Raw genomic sequence first — 21018 nt, forward strand, 5'->3', positions numbered from 1 at the left:
AAAATGTCTGGAATATAGTCAAGACTTGAGAAGAGAATGAAATAAGTTTTTATATGGATGATTGAGAAAGTAATAATTTTGTTGTTTGTATGCAGAAAACCTCCAGAAGCTCTTTTTTTTGTACCTAAAGTAAAATTGCAGGCTTCCCAATAAACATTTATTAACCACATTAGAAAAATTCGAGGTAAATGAGCTGTAATTTTTACGTCATTAAAACCACTTCGTGTATGTCAAAAGTGAAAACATTCGTGTTTGGTTTTAATCAAAGTTTTGAAGCTTAATGTTTATTGAGAAAGTCCTAAGGCCTCTAAACCTTGGAAGCAATTTTCGTTAAAAAATAATCGGAATTAGGGTGAAGTGGGGCACATTTGATTTGGAGCAGCTTTGAGATTGGGCTTTTTCCTCCTATTTTCAAATGGAATTCAGGCTTATCATGATATAATTTAGCTTCGCAATTGGTTTATTGAGCTAAATTATATCATAATAAGGTCCACTTTTATTTAAAAATAGGAGAAAAAAGCTCAATTTCAAAGCTGCCCTAATTCAAAGGTACCCCACTTCCCCCTATGTAGGGCCCGCTACAGCCTGATAAAGCCTTCTAAAGAAACGTTTAAAATATTGTAAATTCGTAAAAATTTTCCATCGGTCTATTTAATTTTAAATATTAATTAATTTTAAATAATAATATTATTATAGATTCAGAAAATTAATAATTTTGAATTTGTTAAGGGAATAAAAGACATTTTAAATTCAGAAAATAAAAAAAATAAAAAAAATTAATAAAATCTACAGTCAGAGAATCTTCTTTAATTCTTATTTTTCAATTTTAAAAAATTTCTATTTCTAAAATTAAAAAAAAAATACAACCTTCCTTGTCGTCAGTTTTTCAAAATAAAATATTTACTGGAAAAATCTTGTGGAACTGCTCAAAAACCAAAATTATTGTCAAGTTCCAAGAACTTTCCTTCAATTATTTTTTTCAATTTAAAAAATATTTTATTTCCATATTTAAAGAGATTTTAACTTCGCAGTTCGTAGAAAATTCGAAAACGGATATTCATTATTAAGATTATGTAAATCGTATCAAATGCTAAGAATTTTGAAAAGTTCCAATAAGTTTTCCTGGGAACTGAATTCGTGAATTAAAAAAAAAACATAACTTCTCTATTGACAAAATTTTCAAAACTGAATTTTAATTGAAAATATCTTATGAAACACTTAAATTGTTAAGAATAGAATATTATTCTATTCTATTTTATTTTATTTTATATTATTTTATATATATTTATTTTATTTTATTCTATTCTATTTTATTTAAGAATAGAATACTCTTTATGGTTTATATTTAAATTTGGATGATAATCTAATTCTAAAAAAAAGTATCTTCTTGTTCGTCGAAAATAGCTGAAAATAATATTTATTCATACGGATCACGAGCATAGCAAAATTCCAAAAAGCTTCCTTTTGACCATGATTTTTTAATTTTAAAATTTATTCTATTATTTGGATTACATAAAATGTTACTAATGCAGTACACTAAATGATTTTCATAATAAAATTGTTGAAAGGCATTAAAAAAAAACTTTTCAAAATGACACAACTCATTTATTTAACAACGTTTTCGCCATAAACCTAGAAAGTAATCCCTAGAGATTATTGCCCTAATCCTTTTCGCCGTTCAGTTTTTCTCTTTTTTTAAATACTTTTTAAAAGGAGCTTAAAAATAAAATAATATTATTCCTAACTTATTTTTTTCACAAGGGTTTAAAAACGTTTGTTTCATATAAAAATCTCTCCAAAACTGAATGAAAAATTTTAAAAAATTCTAGCAAAATATTCAACTGAAGGAGTTGCTAGGAAGCCTAAAGTTGGCATATTCTGTAAAAATAGCTTTTTATAAATGACTTAAATTTATGGTAAAAAAAGAGATGAACAAGATTGACTAGTAAACTCTATTATGCTGCTGACCAAGCATTAATTGATGAAATTTACATTAAAAGTCACGTCTGACATCTCAAAACGACTTTTGAAGCACATAAGTTTTGAATATAAAATTCGTTACGACATTGCTTCGGCTATAATACAATATTTCCATCAATTTGCAATACAACTTATATGACCCAAATAGGAAAAGTGCAAAAATCTTTCAGCAAGAAAATGCAAATGCAAAAACTTTGCAAAAAATCTACATTTTAGTGGCAATTTTCGATAAAAGTTTTATTGCAAATGCCATTGGTAACTTCTCTGCAGTGACAGATGCCCATAAAATCGAACTGGATTATCGATTTAGACTAGGAAATAGCAGAAACTAAAGAAAAGAACTCCGGGTGCCCATTTGTATGTGTTGAGAATAGAAAGAATTTTCATGGAAGTCAATAAATTTTAATTTTCTCAATTTCAAATCATTTCCTTTCCGGTTTATATGTGTTCCATCCGTCTTTCTCATGCGGACAAAGAAAACCTCATCAAGAGTTACATCAAAAGGCGGCATGAGCATTTAATTGTTTGCACATCTTCTGGTGGGCAATAATAGTGATTTTTTGATGATTAGAAAATCGCATGGAAGTCTTTAATCAGCCATTTAGCATTTGATTCAGGCGTCAAGTCTGTGCAAGAGTTTTCTGGCACAATAAGATAGACTGATTTTCTACCACATCCATGGGCTTTTTGAAAAGTGGGTCGACGCCGATGTTATTGCCGCCGCCAGAAATAGATGACGGACTTCTCTTTCGCATGATGCCATGAAGAATTATTTTCATTTTATTTATTATACCACTTTTATGCACAAAAAAATTAGTAACTTTTCCATCAAAAGCACAATTGTGCGTTTCTGAGAGTGTTATGCAAAATTTTCAAAATAACCTACATAGGATTTTATTAGTGCGCGTGTTGCAAATGGTCCATACTGGAAGAAAGCGTAGAATGTATTAACCATTTTCCGCCACTTTCAATAAAATGATTTATTTTTCGCAAATTCTGATTACAAAATTCGCAATATCTTGAGGAACATATTTATTTGTCATGACGACCACCATGTATTATAACTGGTAGAACTCATGATTCACTATGGGTGCCGATTGTCGTGATCATGGAGACAGATCGGCTAATCGGCGCCGATCAGAATGACTAATCGGCACCGATTAGCCGATCTGTCACACATGGTTCACTATCTGATCAAATCTCTGAGAGGGTGAATCACCCTCTGTCTATCGAATCCTCTAAAAAGGTAGGATAAGACATCCTACCCTTTATTATATTTCCCACTATTTTACCAGCCACATTTAACAAGTTAAAACTATTAAAAATTGCAAAGCTGTCCCTGAATTTTCATCTTGTTTATAATTTTCTTCAGGTTTAGAATATTATAATGAGAAGAATACATTACTAAAAATTACCCAACTCTCAAAGAAAATTTTACTAACTGCTTAGTTAAAACATAATCGTAAAATGTTTATCTTTATAATTTTTATTTGTAATACAAACTTTCAAATAGTATAATTTACTGTCTCCCTTAGAGATTTAACCAACGACAACCTCGAAAAAATTGCATAATTTGTTTAAGGGAAACTAGAGCAGCAGTAAACATGGGGTAGTTATAAACATTGTATTTTTTTAATTTAGATTTCAGAGGATGAGACCTATAAAAATTCTTAGGTACTATAGGGATCCTTGTCCACTGAAGAAATGGTCGACTTAAGTACAAGTAGTACGGACATAAATATCAGTGTTTCGTACTACCCCACGTATATTACTGCCCCAGGCTCCCCTATCAGAATTCAACACTTTATTGTTAAGTTATAGTAAAATACCCTTAAATTCTGGGATAAATAAAGCTTAGAGATTTTAGGTAAAACCTCGTTGGCAGCAATTTTCGTCAAAAATTGTGTTTCTGACAGAATTTTGACGTTTCCACCCTTTCCACTTATAACACTGCAGGCAATTTGTTTGCAAAAAAACACAATTTTTGACAAAGATTACTCTCAATGTATGAAGGCAATTAAGTAAAAGACCAATGACGGTTCAGGCATTTAGGCTAATGGTATAAAATTTTAGTATTTATAGGTTTTAGAAAAACTTCTCGTTATTAGCTTCCAAATAATGTAAAATTTGAGGCAATTTCCGATTAATTATTGTGAAGTGTATTTTGTATGAGATAAAAGTGCGTCTGAACATATAAAGACCGATTTTGATATTTCAACACAGTCTAATGTCTCGATCTCGCCCTCGACTTTTGATTCGGGAAAATTTCATGAAATCAAAATTTCTATTTCTTTCTTTCTCAAAAGTATTTTGAATACCTCTATCTTATTCTTTCGCCCTCCTTTCCTTTTCGTAAGCATCACAATCTATTGAAATTCGTTTTGAATTCGAAAGAGTAAGATAGAAATGCGGTAGGGGAAAGTGCTCTCCATTCGAACGTTCATGCCTTCGAATAATGTGAATTTCTTATATTTTTCGTAAGACATTGTTGTATTATCAACAATTGATGATAAGCCAACTAATATTTAATAGAAATGTCAACTCTCTTAGGAAAACTAAAAGAAAATTCATATTATTCGAAGGCATGAACGTTCGAAGGGAGACTACTTTCCCCTATATGTTTGACAGAGAAAAGCATAGAAATATTAATTTTATGAAATGTCCTAGATGCAAAAGGTGTGCCGATGCCGAATGCGTTAAGATTTATCTCAAAATTGGGGTTATGGTCTAGATGTGACTATTTTTCCACTTATCCAATATAGACTCATTATCTTTTGTGCTATGACCTTTACATATTATGAGGATTTTTTTTATCAAAATTGACTATTTTGATGCAATGTACTTCAAAATGCTCCATTTTGACGAAAACTTCATACAATGTGTAGAGATCTTCGAAAGTGAATTCAAAGTAACTAAAGAAAGGGATAAGTGGAAAATTTTACCTGATCATGAGAAATACGATTTTTAGGAAATTAAAGCTTACAAACCAGTGGAGGAGAGTTATTCCAATCATTTGATCTCAAATACTGGAAGAAGTTATAATAACCCCTATGCACAATGAGAAATTTTTGTCAATATTTAACATATGGAATAAATTTTGACAGATTTTCATGCACAAACAGAAGCAATTTGCTTCATATGTCGGATATTGATATAAATCGCAAATAGTATGTAGAGGCCATAAGACGGCGATGGACGTATTAGAAATTGAAAGAAAGGCGGGAGTATAGGAAGATGAAATTGGATGTATATAAACTGAATTAAATTGAATTAACTGTAAAATTCTGGGAAATGTATTAATTTTCCTTTTAAGCAATAGTAAATTGTGCTTGAAAAGTGGCTGAAGAATAGGAAAACTGACGGTAAAGTGGAAAAATTTGCATGGTCATGAAAAATAATATTTTTCAGTAATTAAGTGAAAAGTAAGAGAGCGATTACTTGGCAATATTAACAAAAATATTCTTTCTGAGTGTCTTTGTAACAAACTTTCAGCGCAAATGTATTGGGTGAATTAGCAAAAAGGCGGTTAATTCACCATATAGGCCATATAGAGAATATTAAAGAAATTCCGCCATAGAGGCAACAAAGGCATCTCTTTGATATTTGTGCATAAATCAGTTTTTCGCCAATTAAACCACAATTTCTATGTTTGTTCTCTCTTTGGGTTGTTTACAGTGGCTCTTGTCGGAAATTGTTCTTGAGATTTATCAGTTGTGGGCAAGGCGCATTTGAGAAATTAATCTAAACCAAAAACTTTCACTCTCATTCTCACCCTCTCGTGCATTGATCTCGAAATTGAAAACAACATCCGCACACAAACAATTCCCTCCAATCATCCAATGCTTATTAGACCATTTGCCCATTCACAATCCGAAGAATGGACAATTGGTGTTAGGAGAGAGATAATACTTTGTGCTAATCGCGTGCAACTGCATGTCAATTGTATACCAACTGAGATTCCATTTCATACCAATTTCACATTCATCTGCCTCGTCTATTGATCCCATCAAACGGTGGCATTAATTGTCATGCTCCATTTAACACACAGCCCATAAAATTGGTGTGCTTGTTGTGGAAGTTGGCACAAGAGGTGGAACAATTCGGAAGAGAAATAAATTTATTCACATTCAATTGTCGAATTGTTTGCCATAGAGAAATCATTTGTTATAGTGAAAATTTATGATTCTATTCTTTTTCTCAATAAATCGTTGAAGAAAAAAAATAAAATAAAATAAAATTACGGCCTTGACACATTTTTTCTCCGAGTGTATTATACAATAAACATTTTTGTAGAAAATTGTACCTTGTAAATTTGCATCTCAATATCATGTTAATGGTTTAATCTTACAAATGATTTTCCAAACCATTGTATGTCTCCTTCATTTCCATATTGCCTACCATCAACTCCCATATTTAACACCTCGTAATCTCACGCAGAAAAGTTAATAATATTTTCACTTGTAAAGATAGTGAAGAGACTTCAAAACGGAATTTTTCATCTCTTTCTCAAAAGTATCTTCGTGAATTTATAATTTCCGTCCAAAATTCTTCGCACTTTCAACACAAGTAAAGGATATGACATCATCGACGTATTTTTAAACTGCAAAAAAGCATTTATATTTAAAGTGATGTCAAATATTTTTTCTTATTTCATCTTTCGCGCTTTTTTTCCACCTTCCTCTTCAGGCCAAAAGAGTCACGTCAAGAGTCATTGAGAGAACTCTATACTTCCAAAACAAAGATTTCCAGAGAGGAAAACAACTTCCCACAAGAAATCTTACAGGTGATCTTTTTTTTCTACCTTAAAGATTTTCTACCCAAATTAGCATTGGAATGAAAGTAAAATAGAATTTTGTGGAATTTAGCATTCTTCCACAAAATGAGTCTTTCAAATATCTTCGCGATAGCAAAAGAAATTTGCAAAGCAAATATTCCAGAAATGGAAATGTAATGTCGAAAAAGCAACTTGAATTTTTTTGGCGCCAAGAAAACGATTAAAATGCTTTAAAAAAAATAAAGTTAAGCGATCACATTATTACAAGAAAATGGACATTTCACAAGAGTCAGCATCTACGGAAAACATTTTTATTCTGTAAACAGTCACACATATGCGCAATTTATTTGCCAATTCATATCATTTGTGCCTCAACGTGCTTCTCGGATGTCCAAAAGGCAAAAACAAGAATGTTTTTTCACTATAAATTTCGCCTTCTTGAGGAATTTATTAAAGAACCACGATTTTATGAGGCGATTAAACATTTCAGCAAGGCTTAACTTTTTTTTAATTCTTGCTTTAAGCATTAAATACGGATGTTACAGAATTTTTTATAATATAGTTGATATTTTCAGTTGAGTTAATGATGCAAAACGACAGATTTTAAATTATAATGTCATTTTTAAACTAAGAATATTGTATTTTAAACCAGCTTTGATAGACTTTTAGTTTTATCTAAAAAACAGGGAAACTGCTCTCTCTTGGAATTCGAGCAGTTAAAAATGGCAAATTTGTCATTATTACAACTGAATTTCAGTGAATTTACTGAATACTCTCACTATTTTTTTTGAAAAAGAAAGAAATCATACTTCAACGATCATAGTATAGTTAACTAAAAGTGTCTTTGCTAAAAGGAAAAAGCCTTCTGTGCAGTTTTAATAAAGTATTTTTCGGATATCACGGTTTGTGCACGCACTACTCTAAAAAAAATTTTGTCAAAATAGCAAGAAAAGTTTGTCAAAAGGATGTTGTTCCATACAGAATATGGAAATGTTTTGCAAAATCAACTGCCAAATAGATCTTATTAAAAGTTTGTTAAAAGGATGTTTTCCACATAAAATACGAGAAAAAGTTTTATCAAATTGATAAACAATATCTTTTTGACAAAATCTTTTTTTTTTGCAGAGTAATGAGTCTTGAATAAATGGTTTTTTTCGGAGATGAAATCCTCTGCCATCTGTTATAATCTACCAAGAGTGTCTTAGCTTAAAATAGAAATTTTGTAAAATCTATTCTCTTTCGAGACGCTGGACTATTAAGTCATTGTTGAACTGTAAATTAAAATGGTAGGATCGGATTTAGGTCTTCGGACTGTTGAGGTTTCCAAGACCTTTTAAATGAACCCAAACTTGCCCGCATTGGTTGAGAAATACTCTTGATTTTTGAACTTGGAAAAGCATCAATAATATGATTCACAGGCATTTTCGAATATGGAAGAAATATCTATCTAGACGACTTCTAAAACTTTTAAATATGGAATCCTGAAAAGTAATTTAATAGCATCGAACAGACTAGGCCATTGCTCTTTTAATCGATTTTCAAAGAAGCAATGGAGAAGTGAATATGACACCTTCATTGTTTTCGATTAGATAACTCACTGAGAACAGCGCCATCCAGTGTAAGTAAAATGTCCAAGGTGGGAAATATTTTCAATTGTTCAAAACAATATAGTTCACATTATTCACATGTATTTTATACTAAACTTTAATTTCACTAAGCCTAGACTCATTTTAAATGTATTTCAAAGGTTTTCACAAGAGTTTTATGAGTAAAATTTCCTTTGTTTTGATTTTTTCTGGCATCAGCTGATTTCGATAGTAGTCGATGAAATTTCGAACAATGAATTCAAATAGAGAATGTTAACGGACTATGTGATACGGAATTGTCAAGAATAAGCAATTGACCGGGCAATTGCTTTTTGCTTTTTGTTCAAGGTATTTAAATTTGGCTAATTTTACTAAAATATCATTTTCTTTTTGCAGAATATTGTCTCAGAGAACGGAAAAAGATCAAATTGATGCTAAAATTGGTTTGATTCCGCAATTTTTTGAATATTTTTTCCACGTGTAAAAAAGCAATGAAGGAGTAAAAAAGCAATGACCATGTAAAAAAGCCCAGTCTGTTCGATGTGAATATGTCTCATCATGAAAATAAATTTGCTATCTTTTGTATGAACACGATGAAAAAAAAATCCTTTGTCGGTTTTTGTTAAGTTGCTATTAACTTATGAAAATATCTCAATTATTTTTATCTTTGCACTCTATGAAATAGTCATTGTGAGCTCCATTAAACCTAGGTATTTCGAAATACACTTTATTGTACTATGTATCGGTGAGTCTTGGAAAATTTTCACTAGTGGTTCGTATTTCAGGTAAAATATCCCTGACGACTGTTATAATACTCCAAAGAGAGTCTTGGCTTAAATATGTAAAAACTAGAAAAGCACGAATCTTCTAACATACACCTTTTCATAGATTTTATGCAACGAACGATAGGCAAAATTAAATTATGTGGTTTAAAAATCATACTATTAACAACTCAGTGGGACTTTTTTCCTTTGAAAGCGTGATTTCGATATTAACATCGAATTACCCTCATTTAAATGGTCCTAATTCTTATCATTCACAAGTAGAGTTTGAAAAATTCGAAGATCTAATTGAAAAGCCAAAAAAGACAAATTCTTACTTCTTGATATTTCCGCAAGGTCGCTTAAGTGCATCCTGTTCGAATTTCTAAGTGTTGAAGTGTCAGAATGTGTCGGTTTTCTTCACATAGGAAAGAACAACGATGCTTACTATTTTTATCCCATTCATAATCACTGAGTAACCAGCTTTTTAGTGTGACAATCCGAAGCTGAGTTTGAATTTTTCGAACATCAAGGACTTTCTGTGCAAATAGAGTTCCATTTACATTTTATCCAAGACACTATTAGAGAATCATTTATATTTAATTTCTTATTAAACACTCAATCGAAAAGGTCTGCTGAATTCAACACAAAAGTTCTCGCAAATATCCTTCTTTCTATTTGTAAATGGTGATTTTTTCAAAATTTTAAACTACAGTAGACTCTCTCAAATTCGGGCATTTGGGACCGAAATGTCACCCGAATTAGAGAGAAATTCGGACGTCAAACTTTTTGAAATGCAACGATTTTTTGTACATGGCAAAGATGAGCATATTTGCTTCATTCGGAAACTTAAAAAATGTTGGCCAATTTTCTGATCTCAAAAGAACCGAATTAGCGTGAATCTACTGTACTTGAGTTAGCAAGCATTTGAGGAACAAAAAGTCGTTGATATTCGAAAAAAATTTTATATACTATTTTGTTTATACTATTTTTTGAACAAAAACAAAAACGTATAAACATATATTTCTTAATCTTAACATTTTGTCGATTAGAAAAAATCTACAAAATAAAAACTTGTGCGAAAATTTGGTTTGTGTCTTGGATAAACATTTTTTTATCTTTAAATGTCCAAGAAGTCAAAAGTCTGGTCAACCAATCGTGGATTTAAGGCGCCGCCTTTCCATTTAAACTTGCTTCTGTGAATTGTTTGTATGAAATCTTCACTAATCTCTTCAGTGTGATGTATTGATGCGGGTTAATTCATCAATGGCTTGAAGCATCAAGAGTATCTCAAAACATTTCTTTCATATTATGCATCGCAACAATTTAGTGAGGAATTTTCTCTGGGATATATCATAAATGCAAAATACACATAAAATCCCACATGTTTATGAGATAATTATTATTATTAGGAGACGTTAATCGCTGGTCAGCGAGACAAAATCATCGAGAATGACGAGTTCATGTGCTCACAATATTTTATAATAAATGATGATTGTGTTTCATAACACAAAAGAGGGAAGCTCTCCTATGCATTAGATTAACTCTGCTGAGTTGACGTTGTCTCAGATGTGAGATTATCATCATAGAAATGCGGTTCATTTAGTGAATTAATCTCAATTCACTGTAATTTGTTAGCGTGTCCATTTTAATAATGTTTTTCTATGATAAAAGTTGAAAAATTAGAAAAAAAATGCATCATGTTGGGGATACATTTTAATTAAAACGATAATTCTTCACTGAGAAGCTCTCTTTTAGCGTTCTTTTTTTTTCTTAATAAACGTTCGGCTTCATAAAAGTCATTCACTTTTTGTAATTAATGTACACGATATGTACACACCATATTTACGATGTAATTCAACGATTAATTGAGTGACGACTTGGCATTCCATAGATCGCTCAATCATCTGACAAAAAACATCCTTTTGGAGCACAATCTCTGCCACAATCAAACATTTTGACACCATAGATTGAATGGTTATAGATTCTTCGGGAAAAGGCAATTAAAAGGAGAACAAAAGTGGGTCAGTTCACAAAGCAATAGGTCACCGATAGTTCGTCATTGTCATGCCCACCTTCACACATTTCACCGGGAATTCACGCAGAAAACTTTGTCATTAGACAACAAAATGAATAGAGCATCCAATGGTGAAATGGTGGGCGTTTAATTTGATTAGCCATTCTTCCCTAACATGTTTAAATCAAATGAAAAATCTGTGGGCAAAAGTTCACCCAGCTTGAGCATTCTTCTCTTTTTTTTTTGGATGGAAGAGCCTAACAACAAAAAATGAAATATCACTGGCAGTATGATTTTTTTTTAGTAGCGGAAAGAATGATGATGAATAGAGTTGGAGGAAAGAATAAAAATGAGGTAATTTGGTAAAAAGGGAAGGTACGCACTGCAACAGTCAAGATGCGTTTTAAAAGTAAAATTTTACTTCTATAAAATTATAGCAAAATTACCCATAAATTCTTTTGTTGTTAAATTTTCTAACTGAAATTCGATTCAAAATATTGTCATCTGAATAAACTTTCGTTCGATCACAGCGCCATAATATTCAGTCAAAGTCAAAATCTCCATTTCCAAATAGAAAGAAGGATATTTTCGAGAACGTTTGTGTTGAATTTAGCAGACGTTTTCGATTGCGGGTTTAATAAGAAATTAAATATGAGAACAGTGGCGCACTCACGGGATAAATATTGCCCTCACGCGGAGAAATGGGTTTCCAGTCTAATGTCAGTGTCATTAATTTATTTTCTTTTATTTTCTATATGGAAGTATTTGATAATGTGATTAAACTGTAAAAGTTTATCTTCATTATTTAAATAAGTTTTAAAAAATTGAAGATTAAGATTAAGATTTAGGTCAGTTATATTCCGGGCAGTGAATGTGTATTTGTAGTAGACTGAACTCTGCATGTCGAAACTTTTTTGACGAAAATTGTATTTTTGACAGAATTTTGACGTTTTCACCTAGAGAAGTGCAGACGATTTCCTTCAAAAAGCAATTTTTGACGAAAATTGTTCCCAATGTGTAGAGGCCCTAATGCAACAGCTGAAAAATCTGTAGCTGCCTAGTCTCGAACCCGAGACTTCACAGTGATAGACACTACTCTATCCATTGATCAACTGAGAGGCCCTCTTTAACTTAAAAAAAAAACTTACTAAATATAAGTCGCTGTCAAATATATACGGCTCGATTTTAGATTTATTCTAGATTGTTATTCGGTACAAATATTTTCTCATAATTCATGTGAAATTAAATGTAAGATTATCGTGTTTGTGGAATTACAACACAGAAATTACTTCTACTAATTTTATGTTTTAGTAATTTTTAATGTTTAAAATGCGTACACTTATTGCTACTTTTCTTCTCTGACATGAAGTTGGCCGCGTATTCCTCTTACGTAATGGCGCCAACACACTAGAGAAATTTATGTCCATATTGAAGCAAATTGCTTACGCTTGTGTAGGAAAAAATCTTCAATATGGACATAAATTTCTCTAGTGTGTAGAGGCCATAAGTCATTCGCATAGAAATCGAATTTAGACGATTTTCAAAAATATTCGTTAAACTCTAAAAATGCTGAAGTTATTCAAAAAAAAAATAGCATCAAAAATGAGTTTTTAATGAGAAAAACATTGATAATTTTTAAAATTAACAATATGTAACAAAAAATGAAATTTGTTTGACATTTGGATTAGTCCAGGCAGTAAACTACTTTCAATGGCCTTTTCTTTTCACAATGGTTTATTTGCCACCGCCCGTCTATTTTTTTTCTCCTCCGGAAAATATCACCATGAATGAGTTAGTAAAGTGCGCAAATTGAACAATTACGAGCACATTTTCGTCTTCCACTCTAATTTATTGACCGTTTTAATTTAATTGGATGGCACAATTATCATTTTCCATGAGGCAGCCCAAGAAGATCCACAACTTAGACTTTTTATCACTTGTGCCAGAACCTACACATTAAATTTGTTTTTAATAAAATGACCATGGTGATGAAATGGTTTACTTTTGAATTGGGATATTGTCGATAGGAGAAGAAGTGGAAATTTATTTAAATGTATAAATCCCACACAAAATTTAGTTTCAATTTTGTACATCATCCATTTGGTGAAAATAGCAAAGAAAAGACATTTGAGAAGATATTTCTTTTCTTTCTGATTTGATGAAGGTTGATTGATACCCGTATACGAGGGTGATAATTCTTCAATATTGCAGTGAGAATTTTAGTAATGTCGCGTTCACACTATCACGGCGCCAGTATTTTGATTGGCTTGAGAATTTTTTTGGGCGAGAACGATATTGAACATTGATTTATTTGGTCATCGAACCAACCACCAAAAATTATCTATTAATTGTGCGTGTATACTTGAACCGACAAATTTGGTTATGTGAAAGATATAAATATGAAAAGATCGAAAATTACAATTCAACAAACGTCGCCTTTTTCGGGCGCCACATTACTCAAAACGGAAGGAATATTCTTGTATTAACAAATTGCTGAGCCCCTACACTCAGAAATATATAATTGCTATATGGGAATTGAGTGTGTGATCATGTTTAGTATTATTAATGGATCATTATTTTTTTGGTTTATAACCCTATAACATGACCAATTTGCATATTGCGAAAGATGTAAAAGTTCCGTATGACAAAAAAAATCAGCAACATTAAACAACGCATTAGCTTTATATTTCCGTTTTGATTTGAATTTAATGAATCACTGCATATGATTCACTATTATAATAATTTTTTATCAGATTTCTGAGGATGTGAAAAGTAAAAGATATACCGTAAATACTCGGAAATGAGTCAATAAATGATAGAATATTTTAATAAACATAGCATAAAGACTTGGATTCATGAATTGTTTGGCTGCTTAGTAAGAGCCGCAGAGAAACAATGCTGGGATCACAATGGTTTTTGTTTTGTAAATATGTTTTCGAAACTCCTTGTAAGAATGAGCGAGATAACTTTGAACTAGATTTCACTCACTCTCACTGAAATATCAAACACTTATTTACAAAAAAAACATTGCGCGTCGCTTTTTAGTTCTAATGACGTAAGTACAATTTCTTTTGTTTGTAAACATCAAACGTCATGTTTTATTTTTAGAGTTTAATTTAAAGGTATTACTTTTAAGTTAGAGGAAAATTACTTTCACAAAGTTGTAAGCGGGAAATTTTCTATAAAACTGCGCTAATTAGAATCTTCAGAAACACTCGGGAAACTCGTAAAAAAAAATATCTGTTTTGTGACTCTTTGCCCCGGGCTCCCCTTTGTATTGTTATGTATTCATTTGTTGCAGTTGATATAAAAGATGTAAGATAAATAGAATTAGTAAAAGAGATTTATTAGCGATTTTTCAAAAATGCGTTATTATAATACCTGAACTATGAAAATATCAAAATTCTTATATAAATACTACAAAACCAATTGTGCACATCCCATAACTGTTTGTGATGTCCACATTATATGCAATGTAGACACCCTTCAATAAAATTGCATTTTGAACCCCGAAGATTCCCAAATTGAGTGCAAAGAATACTCAGCTAATTGCGTAAACAACTTATACTTCAAAAATTCAACCGAATAATGATAAATTTGTATTTTCTTTTGTTGCAGAAAACCCAAAAGATTGGTCTGATCACGCCCTTTGGTGGCCAGCAAAAAACATCTGGTTGACCCGAACACGATCAACCCTCGATCAATGTGGTGTTCATGCTGATAGTCTTCTGCATTTCACACCAATGCACAAAACACTAAGGGTTCAGGTATGTTTTGCCACTCAACTAAGTAGAAAGAGATCATCTTTGATCTTTTGATCAGTATATTTGATCGTCTATCAGTCAATCATGATGGGGAAAAAGTTGATTTATCCATAGATTGTGGATGAATTTCTCAAAGAGTGCAACATATGGTGAACTACCTTATTTCAACCCAAAAGACCATATGATCATGGTGAGAGATCATTGCAATATGGTAGCCTCAAGAGATCACCTATGCAAATGTTGCGTCACTTTCGCAAATATTCATACATATACACACGATCGTGTGCAATGTTTGGATGATTGGAGAAGGAATGGCGCTGGTAAATAGCATTGAGAAGAAGGTTGCTATAGCGGCATATGTATTGAGTGAGATTCTTAAAAATCTCAACTATTGCGGCTGTCACTGATTTTGACATTCTCTGATCGTGCTCAAACTTTGTCAAAGTATGCTTGGTTTAAGACTTTAAATCTCAATACCTTAAAAGCTTTTACGGTTTTGGACTAATGTCCTAGATACACTTACGACTTAAGCCGAGAGATGATATAGTGGAAAATTATCGAAATGAAGTTTAACAATTATGTCGAATATAATTACGCTAAGCCGTCTCTCGGCTAATCCTCATGCCTGTCAAGGCCCTAAGGTTACATATCGAGATTCTGGAGGATTTATTATACTCCTATCCTTCTTCTAAAATTTTAAAAATTTTAACTTTATAAGTTTATCAATATCGCAGCCCCAAAGTTCAAGTTAAAATTTATTAAATTAAATTAAATTTTCGGATAAGAATCACTAATGTTATAACTAAAAAAAATTCTCGTGGCATACTAGGGGAAAGTACTCTCCCTTCGAACGTTCATGTCTTCGAATAATGTGAATTTCTTTTATTTAAAAAAAATCACATTTTTCGAAAACATGAAAGTTCGAAGGGAAAGTACTTTCCCCTACTATGGATTGGTATGAATTATTAGTACGAGGATTTCGGTCCAATACTTCTGCTTCTTTATTTTCTTTATTCAAGTTATGTTATTAGATTAACGGGTCCTTCCCTAAATCTGTAAAACATACTTTTAGTATGTTTAGTATGAAAAAATAAAACTTAGACTTTATATTTTTCAAACAAAAAATAAACTTAACTTAATCGGACTTCATATGTAAGAAACCAAAATTAGAACCTGTACCGGCCGTTTAGCTCTTGATCTAATTATACATTGTAAAGCGTCCGACCTATATGACAATTGCTTATCCAGTCAACGACCGAACCCATCGATCCTAATCTTTCATCTTTATGACACGCCCGAACCCTCATCCCTAGGAACGAGCTAAAGGTCTGTAGTGCTTTTGTTCCAAACAATCGTCTCTGTTTTTAAATAAATGAGCATAAGTCACCGCGGATAGTTCTCTCCGAAGAAGTTGAAAGAGAGGGGTCTCGGTAGCTCAATGGGCAAAGTGTTGGCTTTGTGACGCAGAGGCCCTCGGTTCGATTCTTGATCGAAGCGCGTCCGGTGAATAATTAGAAAACAGTTTTTCACCGTCTTTAAAAGCTACAAACTGAACGCAAAAATATCAAGAAGAATGTATGATAAAAGATAAGGGAGCAAAAAAAGGATTTGTGATGGAGCAAAAAGAAAAATGATAGAGAGAGATGAAAGGAACAAACATATGGGAAAAAATGGCTATATTGGACCTGATTGAGTCTGACAGCCAAAATGTAAAACAAGAGAGAGAAGTTGAAAGAGTAGTGGTTACTTTAGTTCCCCGTCCCGTCGTGGTGCCCATCAAGGCTTACATTATTTCTATTTAATTGCAGCTCAACCAAGTATTGATCTTGATCTTGACCTGACTTAAGCCGACAATAGACACAGATTGATCCTCGAGAATTCTCAGAGCTTAGCCTGAACCCTCAAATTTTGAGCTGAGTGTATTGACACGAATCCTCATTTTTCAAGCTGATTGCTAAGAAGATCCCTGTGTCTATTTTGGGCTTTAGGACCCGTTCCCTCTTGAACCTGTTACGAGCCACTATTCCTTTCTGGCCTTTGTTTTGTAGATCAATAGGCCATAAGTTATAGTACGTCAGAATTCAAGATGTCTTATCTTCGTTTTTGACTGGTCGAAATTGATCACCTTTTGTTCAAACGAAGGATCTCAAAATTATTGTAGTATTGTAAATGTTTTGGTATAAGAACCTAGAACACTTTCACCATATAGAGCGAGCTCCCTTTCTGTCTCCCTTATTCAATTATAGATAGAAGTTCTGGGAATAGGAACTATTTTATACAGAGGTTCTATTCAACGTTTCTAGACTCTCGTGACTTATGTTGATTTTTTACTTTTTTATATATCATTTTTTTCTAAATTTTTAATACGTTTTATGATTTCTATCTCGAAACAACTGAATAGCTATTATTTTTTACAAAAAAAATATAATAATTTCCCGGTAGAGGTGCTGACAACTGTTCTCAAGTCCTTAATCGAAAACTCTCCTATGTTCCCAAGTTGGCAAATATATTGAAAATCTCACCTATCATAAGGTGAACCAGGCTTATCATTTACTTTTTGTTTTCATTCCACTTTTTTTGTATTTTCTCTATACTATGTCACATACATTTATTGATGTGTAAGAAAAGACAGAAAACAACAACCTGCATGAAATTGTTCGTCAATCCAAATATGGTGTTTCGTAGCTGAGAAACTTCAATATTTAATATTGTTAAAAAGAGTGCAGAAGTATATGCGAACTCTGATATAAGCTTGTATTGAATGTGCGATCTGTCCAAGAGAATCGCGGTGACAGCTCGTGAGGAGAGAAATCTCGTGGAATTTTATTACAAGACACACACGTTGCTATAATGGGACAAGAGGTGGAGGACACAAGACGGGAATGGAAAACCTGTGTGAGAAACACCTACAACAATTGCACCATGTGCAAACAAATTTAATGACTTTGACACAGTTAATTTAATACGCACGACCAATCAAAGTAGAATGCACTGAGATAAGAACTAAGACCAATCCTAAAGAACCTGCACCTCAACATGAAAAAGAATTCACAGGCCGACTCCAGCCTAAGTACGCAATATGAGTATCGCTCTTATAAAATTCCACACTATAGTACAAAACCTCTCTAATTAACCTGCGACCACACAAAAATCAAGCAAAATAAAATCATGTCACTCTCTAAATGCAGTCTTATTTTTTTGCACGGTTTTGTTACATGAAAACATTGTACATGACTTGGGAGATGCAAGAAATTGGAAGTCGCACCCATTTTTCCCTTCCATTCATAAAAGCATTTGGCGATTAATACGAAGTACAAACGTCCACACAAAATTCCAATCTTGCAAATCGATCTGCCTACACACGCGATAGATTGGTAGTCGAGTGTAGAAAGAGGCTTTTCGATTTTTTTTTATTATTATTATTCCTACTCAGAAATTGTGAATTTGAAATAAGGTATATCCACCTTGTGATGACTTACAGTGTCCGGCGTTGAGATCAATATGGGAGGAATACATAATTCTCATTGAGATTTTCTTTTATTTAGCATTCTTATGCTGTGAAGTAAGTTTATTGAGAAGATGTTTGGGATGATGCAGAAATGACGCGGAAATTACAAGTCAGGTGTTATTCAGCGTAATTGTATTATTTTTAATTATCTTTGCAATTCAAATAACATTAAAGAGTCAATTAAAAATGGATCTCTTGCGAGAAATATTTCTTTAATGCAGAAATCTTATGTTTAATCATCATTCTTTCACTGTTTTTAATTAAAAAATTGACAATTTAAATACCTAGAGATCGTTCTATTTATTTAATTTTATATGGATTTCTCTCCCGAAGTATGCGTTTAAGTGTTGATTCAATGTCAATGCTTTTAAAGGGAACATTTTAGCAATAATCTATTGGGGAAATATTAGGAAAGTTATTGGAATACAATTTCGGACAACAATAAAATTTCTCATGTAACTTAATGTATCAAATATCTATTGAAAAATAGTTCTGAGATATAATGTATATCCTGTAACCATGTGTTTTAGATAAGCTCAAAAACCAAATAAGATTAAGTGGAAAGATAGCACGACATTGATAAATATCATTTGCCCAAAAGGGACTGATGCCAATCTGAAACAATTTATTGCAGCTGCCAGATTTACGCTATTTGGACTGCCGTGTCGATTATTCCGCTAAAACCTTCAATGCTGTGGTCAATCTGTGCAAAGATCTGGGCATCAGACACCCCGAGGAGTTATCCCTTCATAAGCCCCTCGAACCGGCTTACCTGAAACGCAACTATGCCAGCATGCCGGCTCCTCGGGTGGCTGTAGATCAGAATGGCTATCTACAACCCCCTCCGGACACCAACACCTTCATCCCCACCCATTCTAGTGGCCTCCATGGCAGCAACGGCAGCCTGGAAAACAGCCACAATGGCGGCCCATTCAGCTGCGCCCCCGTGCACCATGCACCCTCGCCCCAGCGTCAGACCCACGTGACACCCATCAGTTCGCCCTCGGGCACGTGGAATCGCGGCACAAACGGCCACACCACGCTACTGCACGAGTCCATGTCTAGTCTGGGTGAGATCACGGAGAATCTGGCCTCGAGTCCCCGAGCCCCTAGCCCGGAGGCCCGATCGCGCCTTGTCAGGCCACGATCGCTGGTCGAGCGTGCAAGAATGAACGTAGGTTGGCTGGACTCGTCATTGTCCATCATGGAGCAGGGTATCAGGGAGTTTGATACACTCTGCCTCCGATTCAAATACTACACCTTCTTTGACCTCAATCCGAAGTACGATCAAGTAAGGATCAATCAGCTCTACGAGCAGGCAAAGTGGCAATTGCTAAATGAAGAAATTGACTGCACGGAGGAAGAAATGCTGATGTTTGCAGCACTTCAGGTAAATCTTTAGGCTCTGACCAAAAAATTTCTTTAATCTTGCTTTAAATTTAAACCCTATGATATTCACAGTTTAAAGTTTGATAATAACTTACTTTGGAAAATATTTCTAAAGTCAAATCACACTTTATCTTTCGGACATACTAATTTGCAAGGAGAAGAAAGTACTAGAAGTACTAGAAAAGTGCTGCCAACCTTGCGATTAAAAAACTATGTTTTTTCTATGATTTTAAATTGGCTGTTACTACTTCATTTTTAAATTGAAAAAATCTTGTTCCAGCTCCAAGTGGGCCTTCAGAGTGAGGTTCAACAGCCCGATTCGGGCATTGATACATCGAGTTTAGACAATGGTGCTGATGATGACATCGATGCTGCCCTCAGTGAACTCCAGATAACATTGGAAGGACCCCACAATAAGAACAACGTCGGTGACATCACAACAATACCCGAACTAACGGACTATCTGCGATTTATGAAGTAAGACTCTCTCTTTAAGGTAAATTTTGCTCAATGACTCACTACCCTGAAATATTTCAGACCCAAGAAATTCGCATTGAAATCCTACAAGAGGTATTGGTTTGCATATCGTGATCTGCATCTGTATCTGTACAAGAGTCGCGAGGAGGCGAAAGGCGGTGATCCGGCCATTAGAATCAATTTGCGTGGATGCGAAGTGACTCCGGAAGTTAATTTATCACAGGGCAAGTTCAATATCAAACTCGAGGTGCCACCGGAGTATTCTTCAGGGCCAAACAGCGAAATGTGGATCCGGTGTGAGCACGTAAGTTAGCTGTGATTTTTTTGCTTTAACTATTAGTGATTTCCGTTAAAAATTCAAATTTTATATTTAAAAAAACTACACACAGAAAAATCATGTTTATTATAGTTTGTGTGTAGCCATGTGTAACAAGTTAGCCTTAGAATTTTCTGCTCTTTGTAAAATTTACTTTATCGGTTTTGGCTGTCAATATGACCCAAATTTAATTAATTTTAATAAATTAGTGCGAAAAAAACATTTTAAAGTGAACTTTAACGTTGTATTTTGACTACTTTTTTTACAGTCTAAAATTGTTGATCGAACATTTTTGTACAAAAAAATCGTTTGAACATAAATTTCATAAACTTGAAAGCAAAACAAAGTTTGTCACACGGTTTTTTCTTAAAAATAAAAAAAAAAACTTGAAAAAAACTAGAATAAATGTTAAGAAAAGCCGAGTGTTTAATTGTAAATGTATTTCT

General features: G+C 33.1%; 1 protein-coding gene across 1 annotated transcript in view; it reads left to right on the plus strand.

Moving 5' to 3' along the window:
• LOC129805837 (unc-112-related protein) overlaps positions 1–21018 on the plus strand; it is a 57382-nt gene that overhangs the window by 32770 nt on the left and 3594 nt on the right. Inside the window, exons 2-5 of the mRNA XM_055854041.1 lie at positions 14737–14885; positions 19025–19780; positions 20060–20256; positions 20317–20560. Of these exons, the coding sequence (XP_055710016.1) occupies positions 14737–14885; positions 19025–19780; positions 20060–20256; positions 20317–20560 (1346 nt within the window). The remainder of the gene's footprint in view (positions 1–14736; positions 14886–19024; positions 19781–20059; positions 20257–20316; positions 20561–21018) is intronic.

The sequence above is a fragment of the Phlebotomus papatasi genome, chromosome 1, assembly GCF_024763615.1.
Source record: "Phlebotomus papatasi isolate M1 chromosome 1, Ppap_2.1, whole genome shotgun sequence".
Taxonomy (NCBI): domain Eukaryota; kingdom Metazoa; phylum Arthropoda; class Insecta; order Diptera; family Psychodidae; genus Phlebotomus; species Phlebotomus papatasi.